Source organism: Melospiza georgiana, chromosome 2, assembly GCF_028018845.1.
Source record: "Melospiza georgiana isolate bMelGeo1 chromosome 2, bMelGeo1.pri, whole genome shotgun sequence".
Lineage (NCBI taxonomy): Eukaryota > Metazoa > Chordata > Aves > Passeriformes > Passerellidae > Melospiza > Melospiza georgiana.
Genome location: NC_080431.1, coordinates 14527091 through 14549040, shown reverse-complemented (window position 1 = coordinate 14549040; position 21950 = coordinate 14527091). Strand labels below are relative to the sequence as shown.

Here is a 21950-nt window from a genome sequence, read left to right as displayed (position 1 = left end):
TTTGGTTTGGTTTTCTTACTGCATACAGATAATTGTGCTATAAAATCCAGCTCTTGAAAGTGAGGTGGGTATGTTTGACCATGCACCCTTATTTCTGCTTTAATAGGCTTCTGCCTTCCCCATGTGCGGAAAAAAAAAAGTTGAGAGAAAGCCAACTGAGAGTGTTCAGTTTATGGAGTCCAGTGCATGGATTAGGGGTGAGCCAACTGCCTCATGGCTGGCAGCCTTTCTGAACACTTGAATTGCAGAGGAAAGGGCAGTCTTGCATGAAATTCCAGATGAATGCACATTAGGGAATTTTAAGAGAAGAGATCATGTTTGTATGACGTTTCATCAGGTGAACCAACGCAATTGGTCACTGCACTAAAACCAGCTCATGTTTCTAGCACTCTCAATATACCCAAGGCAGTTGGAATGATGTATCAGGATGTTGTATGTACTCTGCTCACAGGGAAAAGTTCTAAGTGCTTGTTGTCATGACCAGGAGTAAAAATTGCAGCAACATTTTGATGTCTGACCCCATCTCCCCCTGATCTGTGGCTAATGCCCAGAGGGTTCATCATCTGCCATCTCACTCTCACCCATGCACTCACACCTGCATGTTTAGTTTTGCTTTTCTTTCCTTTCCAAAGGATAAGATCAGTAAAGGAGGAAACTAGTTGGAAGTGTTGAAATGTTTGCTGACTTTGCATGCCTAGAGAAAAAAAGGAGGAGGGCTAATAAAGAAAAGAGGACAGCATTTGTGTCTTTGCGTTGAACTTAGGAGTCTGAGTGGGCGGAGAGATTGGAAATGAGAACTGAAAAAATGCCAGGATGAGTGGACTGGAGAGGCAAGAGTTGGGGTGAAAGGAATTGAAATCTGGGTGAGTTTTGTGGCAGGAAACTATTGAAGAGCGACTCTCTGTGTAGCAGTGAAGCAGCTAAGATGTTGGAAAGAAGGATGATTTATGAGATGTGCCTAAAGAAGTATTTATAAGAGTAATATGTGAAACTCCTAAGTGAGACTGAGGATGGACTCTGATAGCTAGTGAGACTGGAGCTATTAAACTTGAAATGATGTTATGGATGGATACAAGAGGATGTGGCTGAAATACAAAGTAGCGTGTCCCTGGAAATTTGTCCTCAGGATATAATTAATAGAAAAAATTCCCTGGCTCGTTCCAAAGACATTCAACCTGGGATTATTTATTTATCCTAAGTATTAAGGTGCGGGTTTTAGGTTAGGAATTGATTACTGTTAAACTTTTTTCTTTAAAACTGCCGTTAAAAGGGTGTATTCATACACTCTTCCCAAGTGGCTGCTGGAAATTAGTGCAAATACCTGAGATGTTATACTGATTAACCTGCAACAGTAGATGCCTGGAACTTGTGGTGCAGGGGCAGAGCTGTTCCTTCTTGATTTCCTTGCTATTTCTCTAATGCTGCTAATGCTGGGTTTGACTCTCATAATTCTCTTTGAACAAGTGAAGGCTTTGCTTGGGTTACAGAGAGTGACAGGAGAAGTTTGGGTGCCAGCTTCAGCCAGCCCTGTAGCCTTCCTTTTGTGTGCAGAAGGGCCTGATGGCCGAGGAAGCCTGGAGCAAGTGGCTGAGTCTGGTCAGACGTGACAGGACACAGCTGAAGCCACGGAGATGTGGAAGAGAAGGCAGGGTGTTCTGCTGGTGATGAGAGTGCTCTGGATCAGAGGGGGTGATGGTTCCTGGGGCTGCCACAGGGAAAGCCATGGAGCTACTGTAATGTAGAATAGTTTTTAAAACCAGGAATAAATGAGGTTATTTTACATCAGACTTTTAGTAACATTATTCTGCATGTAGCTGTCTGTTTTCTGTGCACAGACTGCAAGACTGAGAACAGGACTTTTCCTTTAGGGTTGATGGTGCTTGTGTCGTGGCTACTCATGTGACACCACTCCTGCTGCTGCTAATTTGGGACTCCTCATTGCTGCTGCTTCCCAAGCTGTAGGTTGGAAAGCTTGCAGAGGACATACAGAAATAATTATCCATACTGTGCATGGACATACAGAAATAATTATCCTATGTTTCCTCTTCATGGATGTGCAAACAGTTGGAAATGAATGTAGCGTGTCTGCTTGTTGCTGCTCTTCACCTCATCAATGCAAAATTCTGGGAAGCAGAAACTTTATAGATTCTATGTATGCTTTAGAAAGGAATAGAAAATAGCCTGTTTCAGTGCCCAACTACCATCTGGGTGAAGAATCTTTTCCCAATACCCAATCTAAACCTTCCTTGACTCAACTTCATGCTGTTCCTACTGGTCAGAGAGAAGTGGTCAGTGTTTGTCCCACGATGTCCCCTTTTTAATTCTTTTAATTGGGAATTAAAAAAATTTTCCCCAAGCTGAATCTCTCTTGCCTATGATAGCAATTGGTAAATATTTTCTCTCTATCTCAACCCAAAAGCTTTCTCATCCCATTTTATCTCCTTTTATTAAGGGCATCTACATTTTAGTCCTAAATCTATGTGGCATCAAAGCTGGTAGTGGTAAACATGAGTTTTAGCAAGATTATATTAAATTCTGAGTAGTCTGAGTGGCTTTTTAGGTTTTTTTTCTGCAATTAGTATGTAAGGAGACTTGCTAATGGAAATGGAAGGAAATGAAAACGTAGCTGTAACTCTTGATTGCCAGTTAAATTTTCTAGATTACATTGATCTCTGTTTTCTCCACTGTTTCTTTTAAGATGAATTAATGGAACTTCTCTGTATCAAGCTATACTAATGTTGAAAGTTTGGTTATCTGGCAACTTTCTAGCTCTGCTTTACACTGACACTGTAGAAGGAGCTCATTAGGGACACTATAAATTAATATGAGGCTCATTTTTCTGTGCCACTAAGTAGGTCCCACTTCAATTCAGAGCAAATACATTATATAAGTCTAGTCAGGGGAGCTCTCCTTGGCACATAAACTGGCATTAACCTATTGTTAATGAAATTCAAAGCCTGTTTTCTCTCCTAAAGGGTGGACTGGGCTTTGTGTGAGCTGTCAGTGGAAATTAGGAGTTTGGTAATTGATGTAGTAACAAAAGAAGAGGTTTGTTTGTATTTCTTTGTCCTTGTGCACTTTTGACAAATACTGCTAACTACTTAGCATTTGGTCCCCTTTACTAACCAGCAGTTAAAATGTTGGTTTTGGGTAATAGTAAAAATAAAAAATAATATATGAACTTGTTTTTCCAACTAATATTATTCTTTTATTGAGGCTCTGCAGTAATAATGCAGCCTTACTCTTTAGAAATTCATCTCAGGAAAGCAACTAAGTGTATCTTTGTTCTTGTGGCTCAGAATTTTATCTTCTGTCACTTTAAAGCTATGTACGCATTCATGTGGGTAAATAAATGATATTTTTGGTCTTAATTTCCTTTTTTAAACATTCCAGTCTATCCATTTTGAAGTTTCCTTAGTTGTCTTCATTTAAGGCATTTATTTCCACTGCCAATGACAAGTGACACTTAACCCTGGATACCTGATAAGAACATGTCAGTGGACACTGATGTATCAAGCACATGGCTTGTGACAGCATCCAGCATTATCTAACCAGGGGTTCTAATCACATGAGTGTGACGTTTGTAAAGGCGTGAACTGGAAGAGTTCAGCATAGCAATGCTAAGGGAAGTACCCAAAGAAGAACAAATCTTCCTCTTGCATTATGCATGTTAGCTCTTGAGACAGCTATGGAGCCTTGCAGGGTAATATTTACACAGCAGTTAAAGTGTGAAGTTTCCTGCTAATCCATTTTGGCAGTGCTGTTACAGGGATCATGAGCATGTGCAAAGGCTTTCCCTTTGAATTTGCTGTATCTGTTCAGTATTTGAAGCACTGATGGAGCAGGGGGAGCAGCAACTTCCTCTGGAGCCACTTTCTGCAAGCAGTGTGAAAATGGGCAGTGTAGGTAATGTGGATGATGACCATCAGCCTTGGCCATCTGCTGACAAAAGAAAGAAAGTGAAGGTTCAGTCTTCAAAGTGTAGGAAACTTTCACACTTTGTAGTTCTGCCTGTGGGCTTTCTTGAGGTCCCTGTATCTTGTGTGCTGGGTTAACATCCCAGGCTGCACCTTCAGCCTCTGTATTTCTTCAGCCATCAGTTGGAGTGAGCTGAGGGTGCTGCTGAAACTGGCAAAGATCTGACAGATGTGTTCTATGGAGGGGCTTGACAGCTGGCCTGCAAGCAAAGATGAGTTAACAGAAGAAATAACAGTTTCTGATTTTCAAGTGTATCCATAGCAAGGAAGAAGACAAGGCCGTCAGCATGGAAACAGATTAGAAAAGATACATGAACATTTTTGTAAGCTAGACTACGTGCCTAAGTAGATGTATATATGTGCCTTATTAAATTTCTGTAAAACTACTGCCAATTATATTGACACTAATTGCTTTGCACCAATGCATATAATAAGTTATTGTGATGTAGTTAATGACTTAAGATCATGCTTTGTTAAGATTATATAAGCTGAAGAACATGCAGAATAAAAACTTTTTTCTTCTTGGACCCTGATCATGTGTATGTCATTCAGTGACAGTATTCTATGAAGAATATGCACAAGGAAAGAAGTATCTGATTAATAAATTTTATTTTTGAATAGAAGGCAGGATTGGTATTCAAGCTCGTTAGCATAAAGTGCATTGTTTAGTAGGCAGTGTTTCTTTCTGTAGTCATTTCTGTGGCATTGTTACTGTATCTGCCCTTGTTTTGTGTATTAAGCTGTTAATACAGTTCAACTTTAAAATTGTAACAGCCCCTTCATGTCTCTTAATTAAAGTAAGACATTATTTCCAATTATTTCCAGTTATGCTTTGATTGTTTTCTGGTTGTTCCCTTGTGTATGGATGTATGGACCAGGCCACATTCATTTAAAGACCACTGATCTCAAATTTGAGAAGGCTGTACTGTCATTTGTTATCATCTTTTAAAGTTCAAGACTTCAGCTCCAGCTGCTTTCTTCATTTTGCCATCATTATATTTTAAACCTCCAGTCAGGGGAGTGCCAGGAGGTACTGCCTCTCAGATGCCATGACCTCAGTGGAGATCCATGATTGAGACAAATCTTTTTTACTTGAGGTGTAGCTGTCAAGATTCTTAGAGTACTTTTCCAAGCACCAGTTTTGGACTTAACCTAGTTTTCTTTTTTTTGGAATTATGTTACTTCTCTGCAGGATGTTTTTGGACCATCTCCAGTTACTTCAGACTTGTTCCTATTTCTGTTTTTCTTTTCCATTGGTAGATATGAGTAGACAGTACTTTTCAGAGCACTTAAATCCTCAGATCTCACACAGCTGGAAATTGATAAGGATTGATTGAGGAAAGGCAAAGGAAAATTAGTACCTTCTGAGTTTCATGTTAGGCCTGGTAGATTGCCAGTTTGAAAAATGTAAAGTGAGGGCTATAGGCTGTGTTAGAGTAGAAAAGGGGGCTGAGATAAAGGGACTGAGTGTGATAAAAAGCCAATAAATTCATCAGCAAGTTTGCTGGTGTGATGGTTGTGGGTGTAGGGGTGTATTGTGGTATTAAAGCAGAATTTTGATCTCAGCAATTTACAAATTGGTAATGTAGACCTAAATATGAATAATTTTTTCAACAGAATTTTAGTACTAGGCAGACTGCAGCAGGCAGGAATTACGATGTTTGTTAAAATGGTTGAGATGAACATAAAGGCATGCATGCTATTAAGTTCAGTTGTATGGAGAATATGCTGTGTATATGGAGTTTTGCCTAGACATGGAGGAGGTATTTAACCTATGATTAACTGATCTTTAACTTAGTCAAATATAACTGGGCAAGTTATAGTTTTGACAATCAGCTGTTACCACCATAATTTTTCTGAACTGGCTGCATGTTTTTACTGAAGAACAGACACACCAGCTTTACAGATAGATGCACACCACGACATAAATATTTTACACAGCAGAAGAGAGAGAAGATGAATATTGTGTTGTTACAAATGTGTTACAGTGACTCAGAGTACATACTTGGGATAACATTTGTCTTTTTCTCTCATTTTAATGCTAGGTGTACCCTGAATTGCAAATCACCAATGTTGTGGAAGCCAACCAGCCAGCTACAATACAGAACTGGTGCAAGAGGGGATGGAAGCAGTGCAATGGTCACCCACATATCGTGGTTCCCTACAGGTGTCTGGGTGAGTGACTCAGTTTTAGTCTGTTTTTTCTGCTCTATTGTTTTCAATCCCTTCATAAGAAAGACAGAGAATCTACATAAATGTGTTCTATACCTCAGTATTATTGTGTTTTCTGAAGGGAGTTTTGTCCAGCTGTTCAGTCCTTTGGAACTGCATTATCTAGAAAGAAAGTGCTCCTGCTCTTCCCTAATTAAACCCTTCTTTTTTCACATTAATTTTTGAATATCTAGTACTTGGACTCTTACCATGAAAGACTGTGGGAATCTGTATTTATTGAAACAAAAGAAAAGATACTTTATACATTCCCCCATTTTATCCTTCAATGTTATTTTTGTAGCAGTTGATTGCTGTTCTCTCCTGTGTCCTTGGTGCTTTAAATCAATTAAAAGGGATTTTTTAGCCCCCGTTTTTTTTTGCTAACCTTTACTTTCATCTGCATTAGAAAACAGAATTGTTGATTTGCTGTTTTCATTAGCATTCTAAGCATGACATTTTCTTGATATTATTCCATATTTAAGTATGTTGCATTACCACTGCCATTTGAACTGTGATTAGTGCTGGAGTTCAGAGTTGGAACTTGCTTTTCTAGTAAGCCAGGACAGCTAAAAGGCATGGAAACCAACTCAGACCAGTTATTCCATGAAACAAATAATGAAAGAAATTTTTTAAAAATATGCAGTGTTTCTAGAAATTTTGTTCATTTGTGTAGAGTAGGTAAAACACAGGGCACAATCTGCCCTTAGCAAAGCTGGGACTGAAGAGGATTTAGCAGAAATGCTCAAAAGTGCCAAAACAGCAGGTGTGTAAAATCTGTGCTACATATCACGGAAATTTTTTTACTTGGCAAAGTTTCTAGATCTGATGTTTGCACAGATGTAAAATCAGTGTTTCTAAACCTGCAGTATATCATTGTAGGTGCTACTGAGGCTCTACAGGACTAGTTTATTCTGAGCAAAAATCCTCCAGGAGAACCCAAATTCAAGACTTTTGGTGAGGAGAAGAACCTGCCTCTAGGAATTACAGATTCTGATTCTGGGAAGGAACCTGCTGACCTCTGTCTTTTTCCAGGCATGAGCTGAGTTGGTTGGCTCCCCCACAAGCTTTACTGCTAAAAGGGACATGCTTTTTTACCCATTTGTTGCTGTGTTTTCTTTAGTTTTTATATAGTCAGGATAGAAACATCAGCTTGTAGTCTCAATGTATGTCTAAAGCCAGATGAGCAACTTTTTAAGAGATGAGGCAGAGCTGCAGTCTCACCTAGAACACATCACAATATGTTTCATCAGACTCCATGAGAGTGCACTTGTACTAATTAGAGATACAGCAGAAGAACATCAGACTAGTGGAACTATAAAACCTAAATTTTATTATTTATTTTAATGTCACCACAAGCAAAGCTCTGAATTAAGGCTTAGGACTTAGCCTCAGGACTCTCTGTCGTTCTGTAGATTTGGTCAGAGCCCTGGAGGTTTTACAGCCTAATTTAAGCAAAATGACAATGGCATCTTAAGAGCAAATGAATATAAATTGGCTATGAATACATTTAGTCTGCAATTATAAGGAAGTATCTGGAAGCATAATAGGACCTCCAACAGTCATCTGGTTAAGGAGTAAGAAGTCTAATCACATGGAAGGAAGTTCATAAATTTGTGGACAGGACTATATGCAGTTCCTTGCAGGGGTGAGGAACTGGACTTGGACTCTTAAGGTGCCTTCCCTGAGTTGCAGTTTAGAAAGAAAAATCGTTGCAAGGTGTATGGTTGTTATCTTAGGTAGCAGGGTTTGGATGCAAAGATTTTAAAGGTGTTTAAGTACTTCATTTCCATTAGCCCTTAGCCCTCTATTTTTATTTTAAAATCCCCACATATGCTATTTTTTCTGATTTCCTTGTAATTGAGGCTTATCTAGTTGTGTCTGACACATTGTGTTTGTTACCATTTTCACATGCTGACATTGATCTTTTTTACCCTGACTAGAGTAAACCTTAGATACTGATGTTCCCAAGAGTCTACTGGAGGAATAGGTGGCTACATAATTACTTCCTCTGGAGGAAAAATGGTGGCAGTAGCCATAATCTGCAATTTCTCCATCAAACAGCCCTCTATTTGTTGTGTACTATGTCTGTCTTGGAATACTTTCTCTTAAGTCATGTTTTTGTACAGAACTAAGGAGTCCAGAGAGCTTTTAAGTTTTTTTTTCTCTCCTCCTAGTACTTCTTCAGTATTAAAAGATAATTTTCTAAAAGGTTGCATCTTGCCTGTCAGCTCTGTGTGTGCCTCAGCTGTGGTAGCTGTTGGTGGACATTGTCAGAAGTTGGGCATTGCCTGTGCCCATTCCTCTGTAATTTTACTGCAAATAGACCCCTGCCCTAGACCACTGTTAAATCCATCTGGTCAGAATTAAGATACCAGCAGCAAGTTTGTCAGTGGGCAGCTGATTGCAGGGTTGAGTTTAATTTTGCATTGCTCTGAAGATACTAACTAGCCCAGTAATTTCTTCCATTTTGACAGTATTTTTCACAGTTGAGAAGCAGCAAGAGACAGAAATCTGGCTGCTTTCAGGCCAGAGCATCTTTGATGTACAGTCTGCTTGCATCATAATCTTCAGCCAAGACTTTTCAAATGTGTAGAGCCCATTTCATTACAGCCCTTGCCTGCTCCCGGAGTTTTTTATCTTTGAGACTTGTGCAGGGCAGTAGTTACAGCAGTTCTTTGTAGCTGTGTATTTCAGCAACATCCATCAGATTTACTAGATTACACAGCTTCATATTTTCTTAAGAGAATGCAACTAAAGCATAAAAACAGTGTTTTAAACAAGACAAAATGAAAGCCCCTTATTTGAGTCAGCCACGTGTCTTTGCGTTGACCACAGAAATATTCCCTAGAAATGTTCTAATTTGATCTAATCTTAAAGAGTTAAATTGCATGAGGAGTGTGGTGATTGGCATAGAGCCACAAATGTGTTTGGGTACACAGCAAAGATGAGGAGCTGTGGGATGTGCTGGTGGAAGAGTGAAGATCTGCAGAATTCCCTTCTCCTGGTGTCAGGTGTGTGTGCCACCCTAGTGCCTGCACCACTCACTGTGTGGCACAGCTTGCAGGGTCGCTGCAGACAGTGTCAAGAAACCAGTGATTTCTTCTTTGCTTTACAGAAACTGTTTTTGGGAAAATACCATGGCCGCCATCCTGGCCATGTAAGTGTTGGTGGGAGCTCTGCTGGTGGTCACAGCAGGAGGGCAGGATTTCTGCCACTGTTGGGGCAGTGTCAGCAATAACCATTTCTAGTTTGCACTTTCTCCTCTCTTCACTGCTTGCCAAGGAAAAGCAATTGGTGAATTTGTGCAGTGTGGCTGTGAAATGAAGTGGTTCACTCCATGTTCCTTGCTGATTGTGGGAGTAGGCATCCTTATGCCAGAGATTTAAATCTTTTAATACTTGGATAAATGTGTGGCTATGAGTTTCTGAATAGATGACATTTCATTTTGTGTTGGTGGAATACATCCTGAACCCTGGACAGAGATGAGAAGCTCAGTTATGTGGGTGTTTGTGGATCATTATGTGGGCATGGCATACAGGATATAGCAAGGTGTGAAATGGGGGAATTACAGATTAACTGTGCTTTGTGAAATGCATGATCAGGAGTGGCTCTGCCTCATTATCCCATTAATGTATGCTGCTGAACACTGCATTCACAGTGTTGGAAAGATCCAGATGTGTTGGAATCTCATTATGTATACAGCCTCTGTCAATCAGAATGTTTGTTCATAAACAAGTAGATTAGATGTCTTGGTTTGGGGCAAATTTGGAGGGAACCTCCAAAGGGGTTCCTCTAGAAAGCAGATTCAAGTGGCCCCTCCCCCAACTAGTTTGGGAAAATATTTCCTTGGAGAAAAGTGGAATAAAAACTGTTAAATTAACAGGCAAAGAAAGCATTTTCCAACACAAAAAACCGAACAATATTAAACAATAAAACCTCTTGCCCTCCAAAAGAGATGACAGACTCAGAAAGTCTCTTTTGTGGGTTGCAGCTCAGCTCACTCAGTCTCTGATCAGTCCCTCTGGTGCTGGAAATGCTGCAGCCCAGGCCCAGCCCAGTGGGCCACAGGTGTGAATTGCTGGAGCTCTGCTGAGTGTTCAGTCCAGAGCAGGTTTAAACAGGTCCAAATAAAAATAAAAGCCACGGTCCAGGGAACTTCTCTGCCTCACTTAGCTAAAAACTAATTAAAGGGTAAAGGAGAGCTCTGTCCTGCCGTGTGTCCACAGACAACACAGTCCAGGAGCAGGATGTGGAGGAGTGAGTGCAATTTCTGAAAACAAGCTGTGCACGCTTCTTTCCCCTCCCCTCTTCACTCTCAGAACCAATCTTAAAGGTGCAAAACTTATTTCTGGACTAAACAGGTGAATGGGGATATGAGCAAGTCATCCCAGCACATTAGGTTATATGAAAAGTGCATTTTGCTGCTTGGTTATGTAGTGAAAAACTGGCTTCTGCACCTGTTTTTTTTTTAAAAAAAAGTCTTTGGAAATATTTTGTAACTTTTCAGGGCTTTATTACTGTAGCTTACAGGGCTTCATTACTCTAGCAGTTTGTGAAGTTATCATCTTGTTAGTGTCTTGGTTTGAAAGATAGGTGTCTGCCAATGAGGGCAGGAACCTCCCTTTGAATATGAACCACTTCCCTCAAAATTATTACAACTTTGAAGTTACAGGGCTTTCAGACAAAGATATTGGAAAAGGAATAGCAGTTCTTATAAATAGATCTATAGCTCTTATATATAGATCTATAGATCTGTATATATAGATCTGTATAACAAGGCAAATAAACAGCAGCAACAACAAACAAAACCCAGACAATCAGTACCCGCCGTCTCTTGGCCGTTGAGCGCTTTCCCCGTTTGGTGCAGTTCCGGTCATGGCCAGCAGGGGCGCTGCTGGCTCCCGGCCAGGCAGGTGCGGTGATTCCCCCGCGCCTGCAGGGGGCGCTGTGGAGCGGGCTCGGCCATTCCTCCCTGTGGTAATGGCGGGCGGGCTGGCGGGAGAGAGAGGAAAGGGGATTCCTGTACAAACTCACAGGAAGCCAATTCTGTGCATTTCGGATGGTGAAATGGGCGTTAGCAGGAACCTCGGAGCTGGAATGGCAGAGGTGGGCACACACTGGGTGACAAAATGCAGCAGAAACTCTCAGCCCTGTCAGGAGCCCTGGCGTATCCTTTTGGGCACCTCATGTTGAGGTCAAGTGTTGCAAAAAAGCCTGAGGCAGCAGCAGAAAACAGTGAGGCTGGGCAGCTGCAGCTGAGTATCTGCAAGCAGCTGGGAGATGCCTTCTGGGAAGGGGAAGGAGTTTGGGGTCCCGGTTTTTCCCCTGAGGTACCTGAGCAGATGATGAGGGGGCTTTCCCATGAGAAAAAGGGTGCCAAAAAGGTCCCAGTTCAATAGTCCCTCTTACAAGTAAAGGCTCACCCAGGGTAAGGAAGAAGCACGAAAGGATTGGACTGGTCGGTGGCAGCGAATTCTGCCCATGGTAGCAGCAACTCGACTGTTCCCTTCTGATCCTGAGAGAGAGACAGCAAGGAGCTTGTGCCCAGTACCTGACCCCCAGCCAACATCTTGTGTTATCTCTATGTGAGAAACAACTGCTCACTTTGAAAATTTAAAAAGATTTATTAAGCCTTAACAAAAATACAACAAAGGACTACCTAAGGAAAAAGCTGCAGTGCTGGGAACTGCCCTCATGGATACCACATGGCCAGTTCGTCTTCAAGATGGATGCTCAGTCTTTTACACCCCTGGGGGCTGCATCAGCCAGCCCAGCCCTCCCAAAGTCTGTCACTCAGCTCTTCTTTGCCATTTATCAGTGGAGATTGCTCTCCTGTAACTGGATTGGAGGTCAGGTGTTGCCATGCTGCACCCCCTGAGCAACCCCTGAGCTTTTCCATTCCCCACTGCCCCATGCCAGGGACACCTGTGCAGCTTCTTTGTACCTGTCCTGGACAGCCCCGGCTGTGTGATGGCAGCAATACAGGGGGAAAGGGAACTGTGGGGAGAGCAGAGGGCATCTAAACTACAGTAACATAACTGTACATCACTAAAGCTTCTCTTAACATTCACACAATAGTTATCCCTTAATTGTGAGAGCCAGTCATCTCATTATCCATCTATAACGTCTACCCTTCCAAAGAGAAAACCTCTTCCAGCTGAGAGGCCAGCTGCACTCTTCCCCCTCCTCCCCTTCCCTACCACATCTTTTGCCTCTTAAGGTCTTTATAGTCTCTTAGGCAACAAATGGGACAAAACTGCTTGAGAGAAATGGGGAAAAAAAAACAGGGAAAACTCCTAACCTTCAACCTGATGTCAGAAGGAAAGGTACACTCAAGTTTTGATATGCATGCCTAGCCAATTATATCAAAGAAAACACCAAGGTTATGCCTAGAATGAATAATTTAAATAGAGATATATGTAATTGGCAGTTCTCCTAGTGGTAGTTCTTCTAAAATTACTTGCTGTTTTAATGGTGGAATTTTTTCACACAAGAATGTGAAGTGCCTGTGTATTTCTGTACATGGCAAAACTTGCTGGTTTTACCCCCTCTGAACTCACATTGCACCTGTTTGTATTGCATTGGCACATTGGCAATACAAATTCTCCTCTGAGTAGCTGGAAACACTTTCCACGGCTTTTCCATGCAGTGCCTAATTAACAGAAAGACATTAAATAATTGTCCTGGAATTTTCCTGTCCCTGTTAGTTTAGCTTTGCACCTCCAGCTTGCCTCAGTCTTCAGTCAGCCATGTGAGTGGTGCAGACAAGCCTCACACCACACTGTTCCTAAAATAAAAAAAATCCCCCTAGTTTCAGCCTACACAACTACAACATGTCTAGTTTTTCTGGCAACACTAGCTGACAGGAAGCAGAGGAGTCACTGATCATTCAGATAAACTGTTATAGATGAGCAATTTAATGGTTGGCTCTCACAATTAGAGAGATGGATATTATGTTAAGGTGTATAGTGATGATATGTCCCCCATAGTCCTCTTTCCCCTCCCCCTTGTAAGAGCCTCTGTAGTCAGGGCATTTGGAGAAATTCTCCACCAATAGACGGCAGAGAAGGAGTTGACTGATAAAACTCTGGGAAGTTTAAAAGGCAGAGCAACCATTTTGTAGGGAAGCAGGAGGCTGATAGTCATGGGGGGCAGGGCTCCCACAGCTACAATTTTTCCTTATTCAGTCTTTTGTAATATTTTTTTGTTAAGGTTTAATAAACCTTTAAAATTTTTAAAAGTGAGCAGTCATTTCTCACATACTCACATAAACAATAATGAAGTTATTGGTTTATTATAATTCTAAGAAGATCTACTGCCTCATGGATTATAACTGTCATTTCAAGTATTTTCTTCTCAAAGCAGGACTGTATAAACCATTTGAAGCAGCCTTTGACATGTTTCAGGGACAAAATCCCATGATTCTGTCAATAAAGAGGAAGAGAGCTGGCAGAGAAATCCTGAATAAGATCATCCACCAGCAGCACAAAACCTTCCTCAGGCAGTCACAACTCTGTTTCTGGACGCTTCCACCTCTTCACTTGAGCCAAGCATTGGTTCAGCTGTTGGGTTAGCCAGATTGTAGCTGAAAGGCATAGAAACTCTGAAGTGCAGAGATAAAACAAAACTAATGTTCTGCTGAGTGTCAGAATGTACTTTTATATATGACTAATATAAAACATCTAATTTTTGTACAGTAAGACCAGAAGAAGAAAGAATTCTGAATCTGTGTATTTCTGTGCATTCTTGGGGTGTACATATGTTTTACTTGTTTGCTGGTTGCAATAAGGTTTTAATAAGAACAGGTCACAACACAAAAACTTCTTGAGATCTCGAACATCACAGCTCTGCAGATCTACTCCTAAAGTAGTAAAATAATTTCTTATCTCTAAGGATTGAAATCTATGTGCTTATTTGTCTCTTTACAATGGACCAAGGAAACCAAGACAAATAGTGTACATACTTCAGCAACAGCACACAGGAAGTGATCACAAGTATGTGAGCCTTCTTCATAGGCACCATTACACATTGTAGTAAACCAGTCTATGTTTAGGAGCTTAAGAAGGAAAATCAGTTTTCCTTCTTGAATGATGACTAAAGCTGGTTGGACTAAGTTTTCTGTCACTTGTTACTGTGCCCAGCATGAGGTATCAGGGATTAAAAGCAGGTGTTCCTGCTTTTTCTGCAGTGCTTTATATAAAAAGAATTACCCTGAAAAAGTAGTGCTAAAATACTATTAGTAAGGTTAAAAAGAGCTCAAAAAATGGGAAAAAGGGGAAGTTAAGGTGCCTCTCTGATCATCGTTTGACCCTTCCTGTGCAGAGGGTTCCAGGGAGGCTGTGACTGTGGGGCTGCTCTGTCTGCCTGCCCTGTTCCACTGTGGGTGCTTGAATGAGCTATTCTGTATTTCTTTCCTGGTCCAGCCTCTCCCACGCCCAAGTTACTGTTCACCACTCAGATCCTGCCCAAAGACAGAGCTAATTTTCCTCTAAGAAGTTTCTCTAATATTACCCAAACACTTCAGAGATCATAGATTTCATTTCATAAATGTCATAAGGGAGAGGGGTGTCATCCTTAATTTGTATTTGGAAGCTGGAGAGAAGCTTAAAAACCATAAGTATCTGTTGATAGTTGGGCTCCAAATTGTGAAATGCTTGAAACATTCTCAATGTGGATGTGAGTGTATGTACCCAAGGGGTCTTTATGAAACATGTACCTTTGATTTTGTATGGATGGTTGGTGCATTCACACACACAGCCTGTGAGTCATGCATGAACCTGCTGTGTGAGTTCCATGCCCTTGTTCATTGTACACATCCAGTTTTTGAAACAGAACAGGAAGTTTTCATCCAAATATCTTTGTAGTGCCACACAGGTGATTGATCCTTTTTTATTTTTGTGTTTTCCTTCAATCTAAAGAACTTAATTTTGTAGTGGGAACATCCTGCTAATTGGTGTGTTGTTTGTTTTAGCATCTTAGGAAGGAAGGATGGGGAGAGGAGCAGAAAGGAAGCATCCATCTTACTATTTGGTCATGAAATTGGTCTGCATGTGTAGCATCTTTAGAAAAATTCTCACCTAACTGAAAGTAGCTGTAAATTCTCGTTCTGGTTTTGGAGTTGAACTGAATGCTGCCAGCAGATTTGATACAGTTAACTGCAGAGGGGCAGTCAGTGATGGGACTCACTGGATATTTCTAAAAGGTGCTAGGGAATGTTCTGGAAATATAGTTCAGTAAGCCTGTCTGGGAGAGGGGATACTTTTTTTGATGTGCTGAACATCCAGGAATATTGGACTTGTCAGTGAGTATGATAACTGAGCAAGAGTTGTTTGTTTTTGTTTTTTTTAAGAGTAGCTAAACAAATAGATAGTGTGCCTCCTTTGATTTTTCAGAAGATATTGAACAAGGTCCACTACCAAAAGCTATTAAAGAATTTAATCTACCATGGAATAGAAGAGAAAACACTTCTATGGCTAAATAAAGATAAGAAAAGGTGGGAATTAAAGGTCCACCCTCAAACTAGAGAAAGGTCACCAACAGAACCTCAAGGGATCAGTTCCTGTGCCAGTGATGTTCAAAGTATGTGTGATATGTAAAAAAAGGCTAAGTTGTGCAGTGACCCATTTGATGAGGATACTAAGTTATTCAAGGTAGAGTTAATAAAGGCAAATTACATGGAATTTCAGAAGTGTCTTTGATACGAGGTGACTGGATGTAAAATGGAAGCAAAAATTAATGTAGTAAAGGCAGTGTTCATTGGAGAAGCCCAAAATGCAATAATCTTATATTAGTATGTATGGTGAGGCTGTGAGTAACTTCAGACTTCCCAGGATTGAGACCTTGGGGATTAGCAGTTCTGTGAAAATGTATGTTCATTAGTGCCAAAACCCAACAGTCTTAGGGATTATTAGGAAAGGAATGGGGAACAAGGCATGGAACATAACTGCACCACTGTGTCAGCTGTGGACTGTTGTATTTGTGAATGCTGTGTGCAGATGTGGTTGTTTTCAGAAGTGCAGAGTGGAAGCTGAAGAGTTAAGAGTGATGGGGAGTGCTTGAAGTACAACATGGCTCCCATAAAAGAAATGACACAGAAGAGGAGATTTTCCCTGTATAGAAAAGAAGATGACTGGAAGATCTGGTAGCACTTCGCAAAGTCATAAATAGCTTGGAGTGGATGGATGAAGAATGGTCATTCACCCTGTATTTCTTGAGAAGACCTCAGATTGTCAAGTAAAACTTGTAGGCCGCAGGTTTCAAGCAAACAAGTAATTGAAAGGTTATAAATTTTATAAATTTTGTTGCATAATGTGTATGTAAGCTCCTCATCCATCTGCCACAGTGTCTTGGATGCTGAGAGCCTATAAAGTTTCAAAACCCAACAGTTCATTGCAAGATGACTCATAAGGTGTTAGGGACCCTATTCTTGAGTCTGTAGAATTTATGGTGAATAGGGTCTTGGGGAAGTACTGCTGCATGCTCTTCTGCATAAACCTTGTGCCCTTCTGTGATGCAGTGCTGACCTGCTTTTGACCACTTGAGCTGAAATGTTTTGTGGACTGAGACAGTCATTGTCATGCTTATGTGGCTTCCTCTGCCATATCAAAGTGCTTGCCATCAGACTAGTTACTCCTTTCCCTTCTAAACTGCTGCTCTCCTGCCTTTCTTTATCTCTGAGGGTGCTGCCCCTGTCTGGCTCTTCCTACAGAGCCACTTGCTCCAGATTTTCCAGCCTTGGTCTTGGCTTACCAGATGCCAGTGTCTTGGCCATCACTATTCCGCTCAAGTCTCCTAGGCAACGATGTTTCTTCACCTCTCCTTTCCTTCTGAGTAATCCTCTTCTTACCTTGACTTCTGCCTTTTCCTCTCAGCACATTCTCTTCTTCCTGTCAGCATCTGCTATCCAAGCCAGTTTGGTTTGTGTCCACTTCCCAGCTCTTCATCAGCTCTGCCAGGCATCTGTTGTCATCTTATTTCACACCTCACTTGATGCTACCTGAGCAAGCAGATAAGGGCTTGTGATCCCTCCTGGAAGGGATGAGATCAGTCTGTTCCAGCGTGGTTTCTTCTATGGCAAGTGGAGCTCTGCTCATGAGAGCAGCTGTTGAACTGGGACCTTATTAACACCTATCACGGGCCAGGGCTATGTACAGATCACAAATGGGATGGGACTGCTGCTGAGGAACGTGCCTTGAGCTGTTTTATTTTCCAGCATCAGTCTCATTACATGGTTATGACAGTGGGAAGATGCCATCAGCTCACATCCCAGGCAGCAGACCAATGCTTGCTAGACAAGTGTTAATACACAAACCATTATTCTATTTGTCCTTACTTTTTTACTTTTAAAATAATTTTTCTACTGACCTACTACTTAGCTCTAATCACAGTTCTACGGTCTCTGACCTTCTGCAGCTTTCCCAAAACACTCTAATTTTATGAATTCCCACAACACCCTACCTCACCAAACAAGGGACCCTTCACCATCTGCTGGGATGCCTCAGAGGAAACCCCAGGACCCCAAGCCCCTTCTCCCCCCAGCCCCCCTTCCTTAAGAGAGCCTCTCTTTGTTGTGTTTGGGAGCAGGGCTGCCCCTGCCCAGCCCCTCGCTGTTCCTTCAGCCCTGCTGGGTTTTTTCTGCTACCCTGTAGCCCCCAGACGCCCCTGTCATTCCAGCTACCACTACGACGTTCTGCTACATCTCAGATTTTGCTCATTCCTGCCGTTCCAGCTTGCTAGATCCGAGGGTTCTGCTGGGGCACTGCCATTGATCGGCTGCCCCTGATTTATTAAAAATATGGATATTGATCCAATAGTACCGATATCCAACTGTGACAAAGACTCTCTAACAGTTTATAGTTAGAAAGTGTGGGCAGTGTGTGGGATAGCTCCCAAATATACGCTGTGATTTACAGGTGATTACAGAGTCCTTTTATCTATACAAGTATTGAATACCCAAAATCCAAATGCGTATTCATAACTTTGGTACATCCCATTCCCCACTTTGTATGGTAATTAGTTCGAAAGCTATTAAGTATGCGTAGTTTGTTGCTCAAAATGGGTTGGTAGTCTCTTTCATGGGGAGGGGTCCCAAAATGAGGAAGTAAATGATGTCTTCCTCATTCTGACCTTTCTACTTTTTCAATGCAAATATGATAAATGAACCCTTGGTAGAATTCCCATTCCCGTCTTCAATTGCGTTCAGAACAGAGGAGGTCTACAATTGTCTTATGTTCCTAAAAGCTATTTATCAGTTTCTATGTTCTTCATTGTAAACCCAGCTAACCAAACATTATGTTGACAAGCAATCAATTATTACTTAACTACTAATTCTTAACTTCATCAAGGCCTACCCATTTATTCTGATTAACAATAATAAAGCTTATCTCTAACTAAAACCTCAGCCCCTCTAAAATCCCTAAATTCCTTCAAGTTTACATCTCACCCGGGGGTTTGCAAAGCGAGTCTTTTTCCCATCCCGTCTTGTCCCGGCCAAGCCGCCATGAACTGCGTGTGCTCCAGGCTCGCACCGCAGCGCCCCCTGCAGGCGCAGGGCATCACTGCACCTGCCTGCCCACCCGGAGCCTGCCAGCGCCCCTGCCGGCTGGGACCGGAACTGCACCCCAGGGGAAATGCTAAAGAGCTGGAAGAGACTGTTCGTTGTTTAAATATGCTTGTTGTAAATATGTTTATATTGTTTGTTGTATAAATATGTTCTTACGTTCTCATCTTCAGTGGATAGCATGGACTTTGGGGAAGGTTTGTGTCAGAGGGCTCACCTGTAACCTCGACCTTCAGTAAGTATAGGAAAGAGCTTGGTTAATTCTCAGTCAAAGATTTCTCATTTAGGGCACATTGCCCTTCAGGCAAAGATAAAGGTGGTATTTGGGATGTGGCAGTGCAGTGCCTCCATGTTTATCTGCTCTCGAAGGATAAATTGTCCATACTGGCAAGGGGAAGAATGGCAGCATTACGGGGCTGTGTTCCAAGTACTGGAAGTCACTTCGTTCTAACACGTTCATTCATCAGAGTTTATCACTGACATAGTCAGGATGAAGAAGAGGAATGGCCTCACTTTGGCCAGCTGCAGATTCAGCAGTGTAACCATGAAATGACAAGCTGGGATTCAAGGGCTGCAGGGCTGTGATGAGACAACATCAGCTGCCTTCCTGCTGGATAGATTGTGGTGCCTGGGGAAAGAATTCTTCATGCTTGTGTAAACATCCAAAATCTTTGCAAGTTGAACTGGCAGTTGAAGGTCAAACATCTTTCAACTCTTCCAGTCTTCCTTGCTCACAAGCACAGGCATCTTTGTTGTGCAATCAGAAATGCCCTTTAGGTTCCTGTCTTTTACATGAAAGCTTGCACTTGTGATTGATACTAAGAATGGCTGTGTAGCAAGAAGGCATTTTGTGTTGAAACGTGGGCACTCACTTTCTTCCAAAAACCTTATGCAATGGAAAATATAAGTTGAGAATGGTTATGCACAGTCTTTATTTTTAATATTCTTGTCATGGGATGAGTAGCAACAGTAACTTAGGAATTTTCTTAGGCAGGCGTATGTGGCATTCACATTCTCTGAGAAAATTCCTTCATCCAGGATTTTTCTCCTGTGAAGCTGAGAGGCCTCAGAGAAAAGGAAAACAATTCTTACCTCATTTACTTCTCCTGTGTTTTGCTCCTATGGAATGTGTTTGGAGATTATTTACCCAAAGGAGATTGTTTGATTGGATTCTGGTGTGAGTTGCTTTGACTCTTTGGCCAATCAGGGCCAAGCTGGGTCAAGACTCTGGAAAGAGTCACAAGTTTTCATTATTTTTTTCTATCCTTCTGTAAGTATCCTTTCTGTATTCTTTAGTATAGTATAGTATTCTTTAATATAATATAGTATTATAAAATAATAAATTTGCCTTCTGAGAACATGGAGTCAGATTTGTCATTTCTGCCTTCGTCAGGACATTCCTAGCAAATACAATAGGTGTATTTGGTGTTTTGGGTTTTTTTTAACAGAATTCTATCCATCAATTCATACATTCAATAACATTTCAGGGTTAGGGGTTTTTGTTTGTTTGTTTTATTTGGTTTTTTGTTAGGTTTACTTCTCTTGCAGGTCGTTAAAGTTGGCCACGTGGTTTGCCAACAGCCCTGAAAACTGATAGCTGAGTAGACTACAGCTATCATCCCTCTGTCCAGGTCTTCTGCCAAAACAAATGGAACAGTAGTGTGTGTTTTTTAAGGAACCATTTTGACTGTGTATGAAATTTTTGTGCTTGGGAACCTGTGTGAAGCTCAGGCAGGGGATAAGTGGTTGGGATGGAAGTGGATGTTCTGAGGAGCCACCAGCTTGGCCCCAGGCAGCCAGGGAACTGCTGATGGGTCGGTGTTCTGTCCCCTCCAGGGTGAGCTCTAATTTCCCTCCTACCAGCATCACCTGCCTGCCAGTCTTTGCCTGTTAGCACGGGCTGTGTGTCAGGGTTCCATGGGTTACTCATCCCTGCTGTCACAGGAAGCTACAGAGAGAACAGTGTGGTACCCAGGCGTGGGAGTGCAGTCACTTACTAAAGCAAGCATTTGATGGGAATGTTTGGGTGGTTTTGTTTAATCCTATGCTTGCAATTATTTATTTATTCTCCGTGAGAAGACTTGCACTGGTTTATTTGAAAGGGACTGTACTCTGCTCTTCTCTACTTCTGCCTTCATTGGGCTAAAAGGGAGGAAAAATGCCTGTGTAGGAGGGAGTGTCACAAAATGATGGAAAGGAAAAATCTGGTTCTGCAGAGCAGTTGTCCATAGCCAGCTTGGCTTTTAACTTCCTAGATTTGATCTGTTCATACATGGATCATGCCAGCCCTGGAACCACAGCTTGTCATCTCATAGGAATACTGCTGGGAATGGACAATGTGAGGTGTCATACTTTTAATGAGACCCAGAGCCTCCTTGTTAACAAAATAAACCCAATAGCTTTAATACTCCGTTAGCTTGAAGGATTGCTGTTTTACTGTCTGCAGTGTAGTCTTTCCTGATGAGCAATTGCATCTATATTAATGCATGTATAAGCAGTTCTGCATTTTTTTCATTTAAGCTTCATTCTGACATTCTGAAGTTTCTTACTGACCTTCAGGTTAAAAAGTAATATTAGGGTGTTTCACTAGGTTCAGAATCACATGGAAACTTTCTTAATTAGAGAACTTAAAGGGGAATTTGTTCCAGTTAAATATGTGAAACTTAAAACAAGGTCCTTCAATTTTAGTAGAACATATGAGTGTGCTTAAAAAAAAAAAAAAAACAACTTTAGTAGTAATCTTTTTTCTTATTCTCCTGACTTTCTGTTGTTGTTTTCTAGTGAATTTGAATGTACCTAAAAACCACAGAATTGATAGGTAAGAGTTGTATTTTAAGAGCTTTTAGCTCTGTAGCCAAGCTGATGTACTTACCCCAGCCATTAAAAATGTTTCCTAATTGTTCAGTTTAAAATACTGAAGAACATCAAAAAACTGTATTAGGAATAGTGAATGAAGGTCATGATTAATGTAAATTATTTACTTTATGCATTATGGTATTTGATCTTTAACTCCCAGTGGCTTTGTTAGTGAGTTCTTGGTGTATAAAATATTTAAATTACCCTGTTTTTCTATTAGGTCATTGCAACTAGGTCAACAGAAAATTGAATCTTAACTACTTGATATCAAAGTTAATTTTGGTAAAACAATATTGGCTGTGTAGTAATACTGGCTTTTACTTCTTTTTCTAGAAGGTACTCAGGTG

At 41.2% G+C, this 21950-nt stretch overlaps 1 protein-coding gene across 3 annotated transcripts in view; it reads left to right on the top strand.

Moving 5' to 3' along the window:
* Positions 1-21950, top strand: part of APP (amyloid beta precursor protein) — a 194249-nt gene that overhangs the window by 62437 nt on the left and 109862 nt on the right. For all 3 annotated transcript variants that reach the window (XM_058019171.1, XM_058019170.1, XM_058019169.1), the window contains exon 3: positions 6023-6152. In XM_058019171.1, the coding sequence (XP_057875154.1) occupies positions 6023-6152 (130 nt within the window). The remainder of the gene's footprint in view (positions 1-6022; positions 6153-21950) is intronic.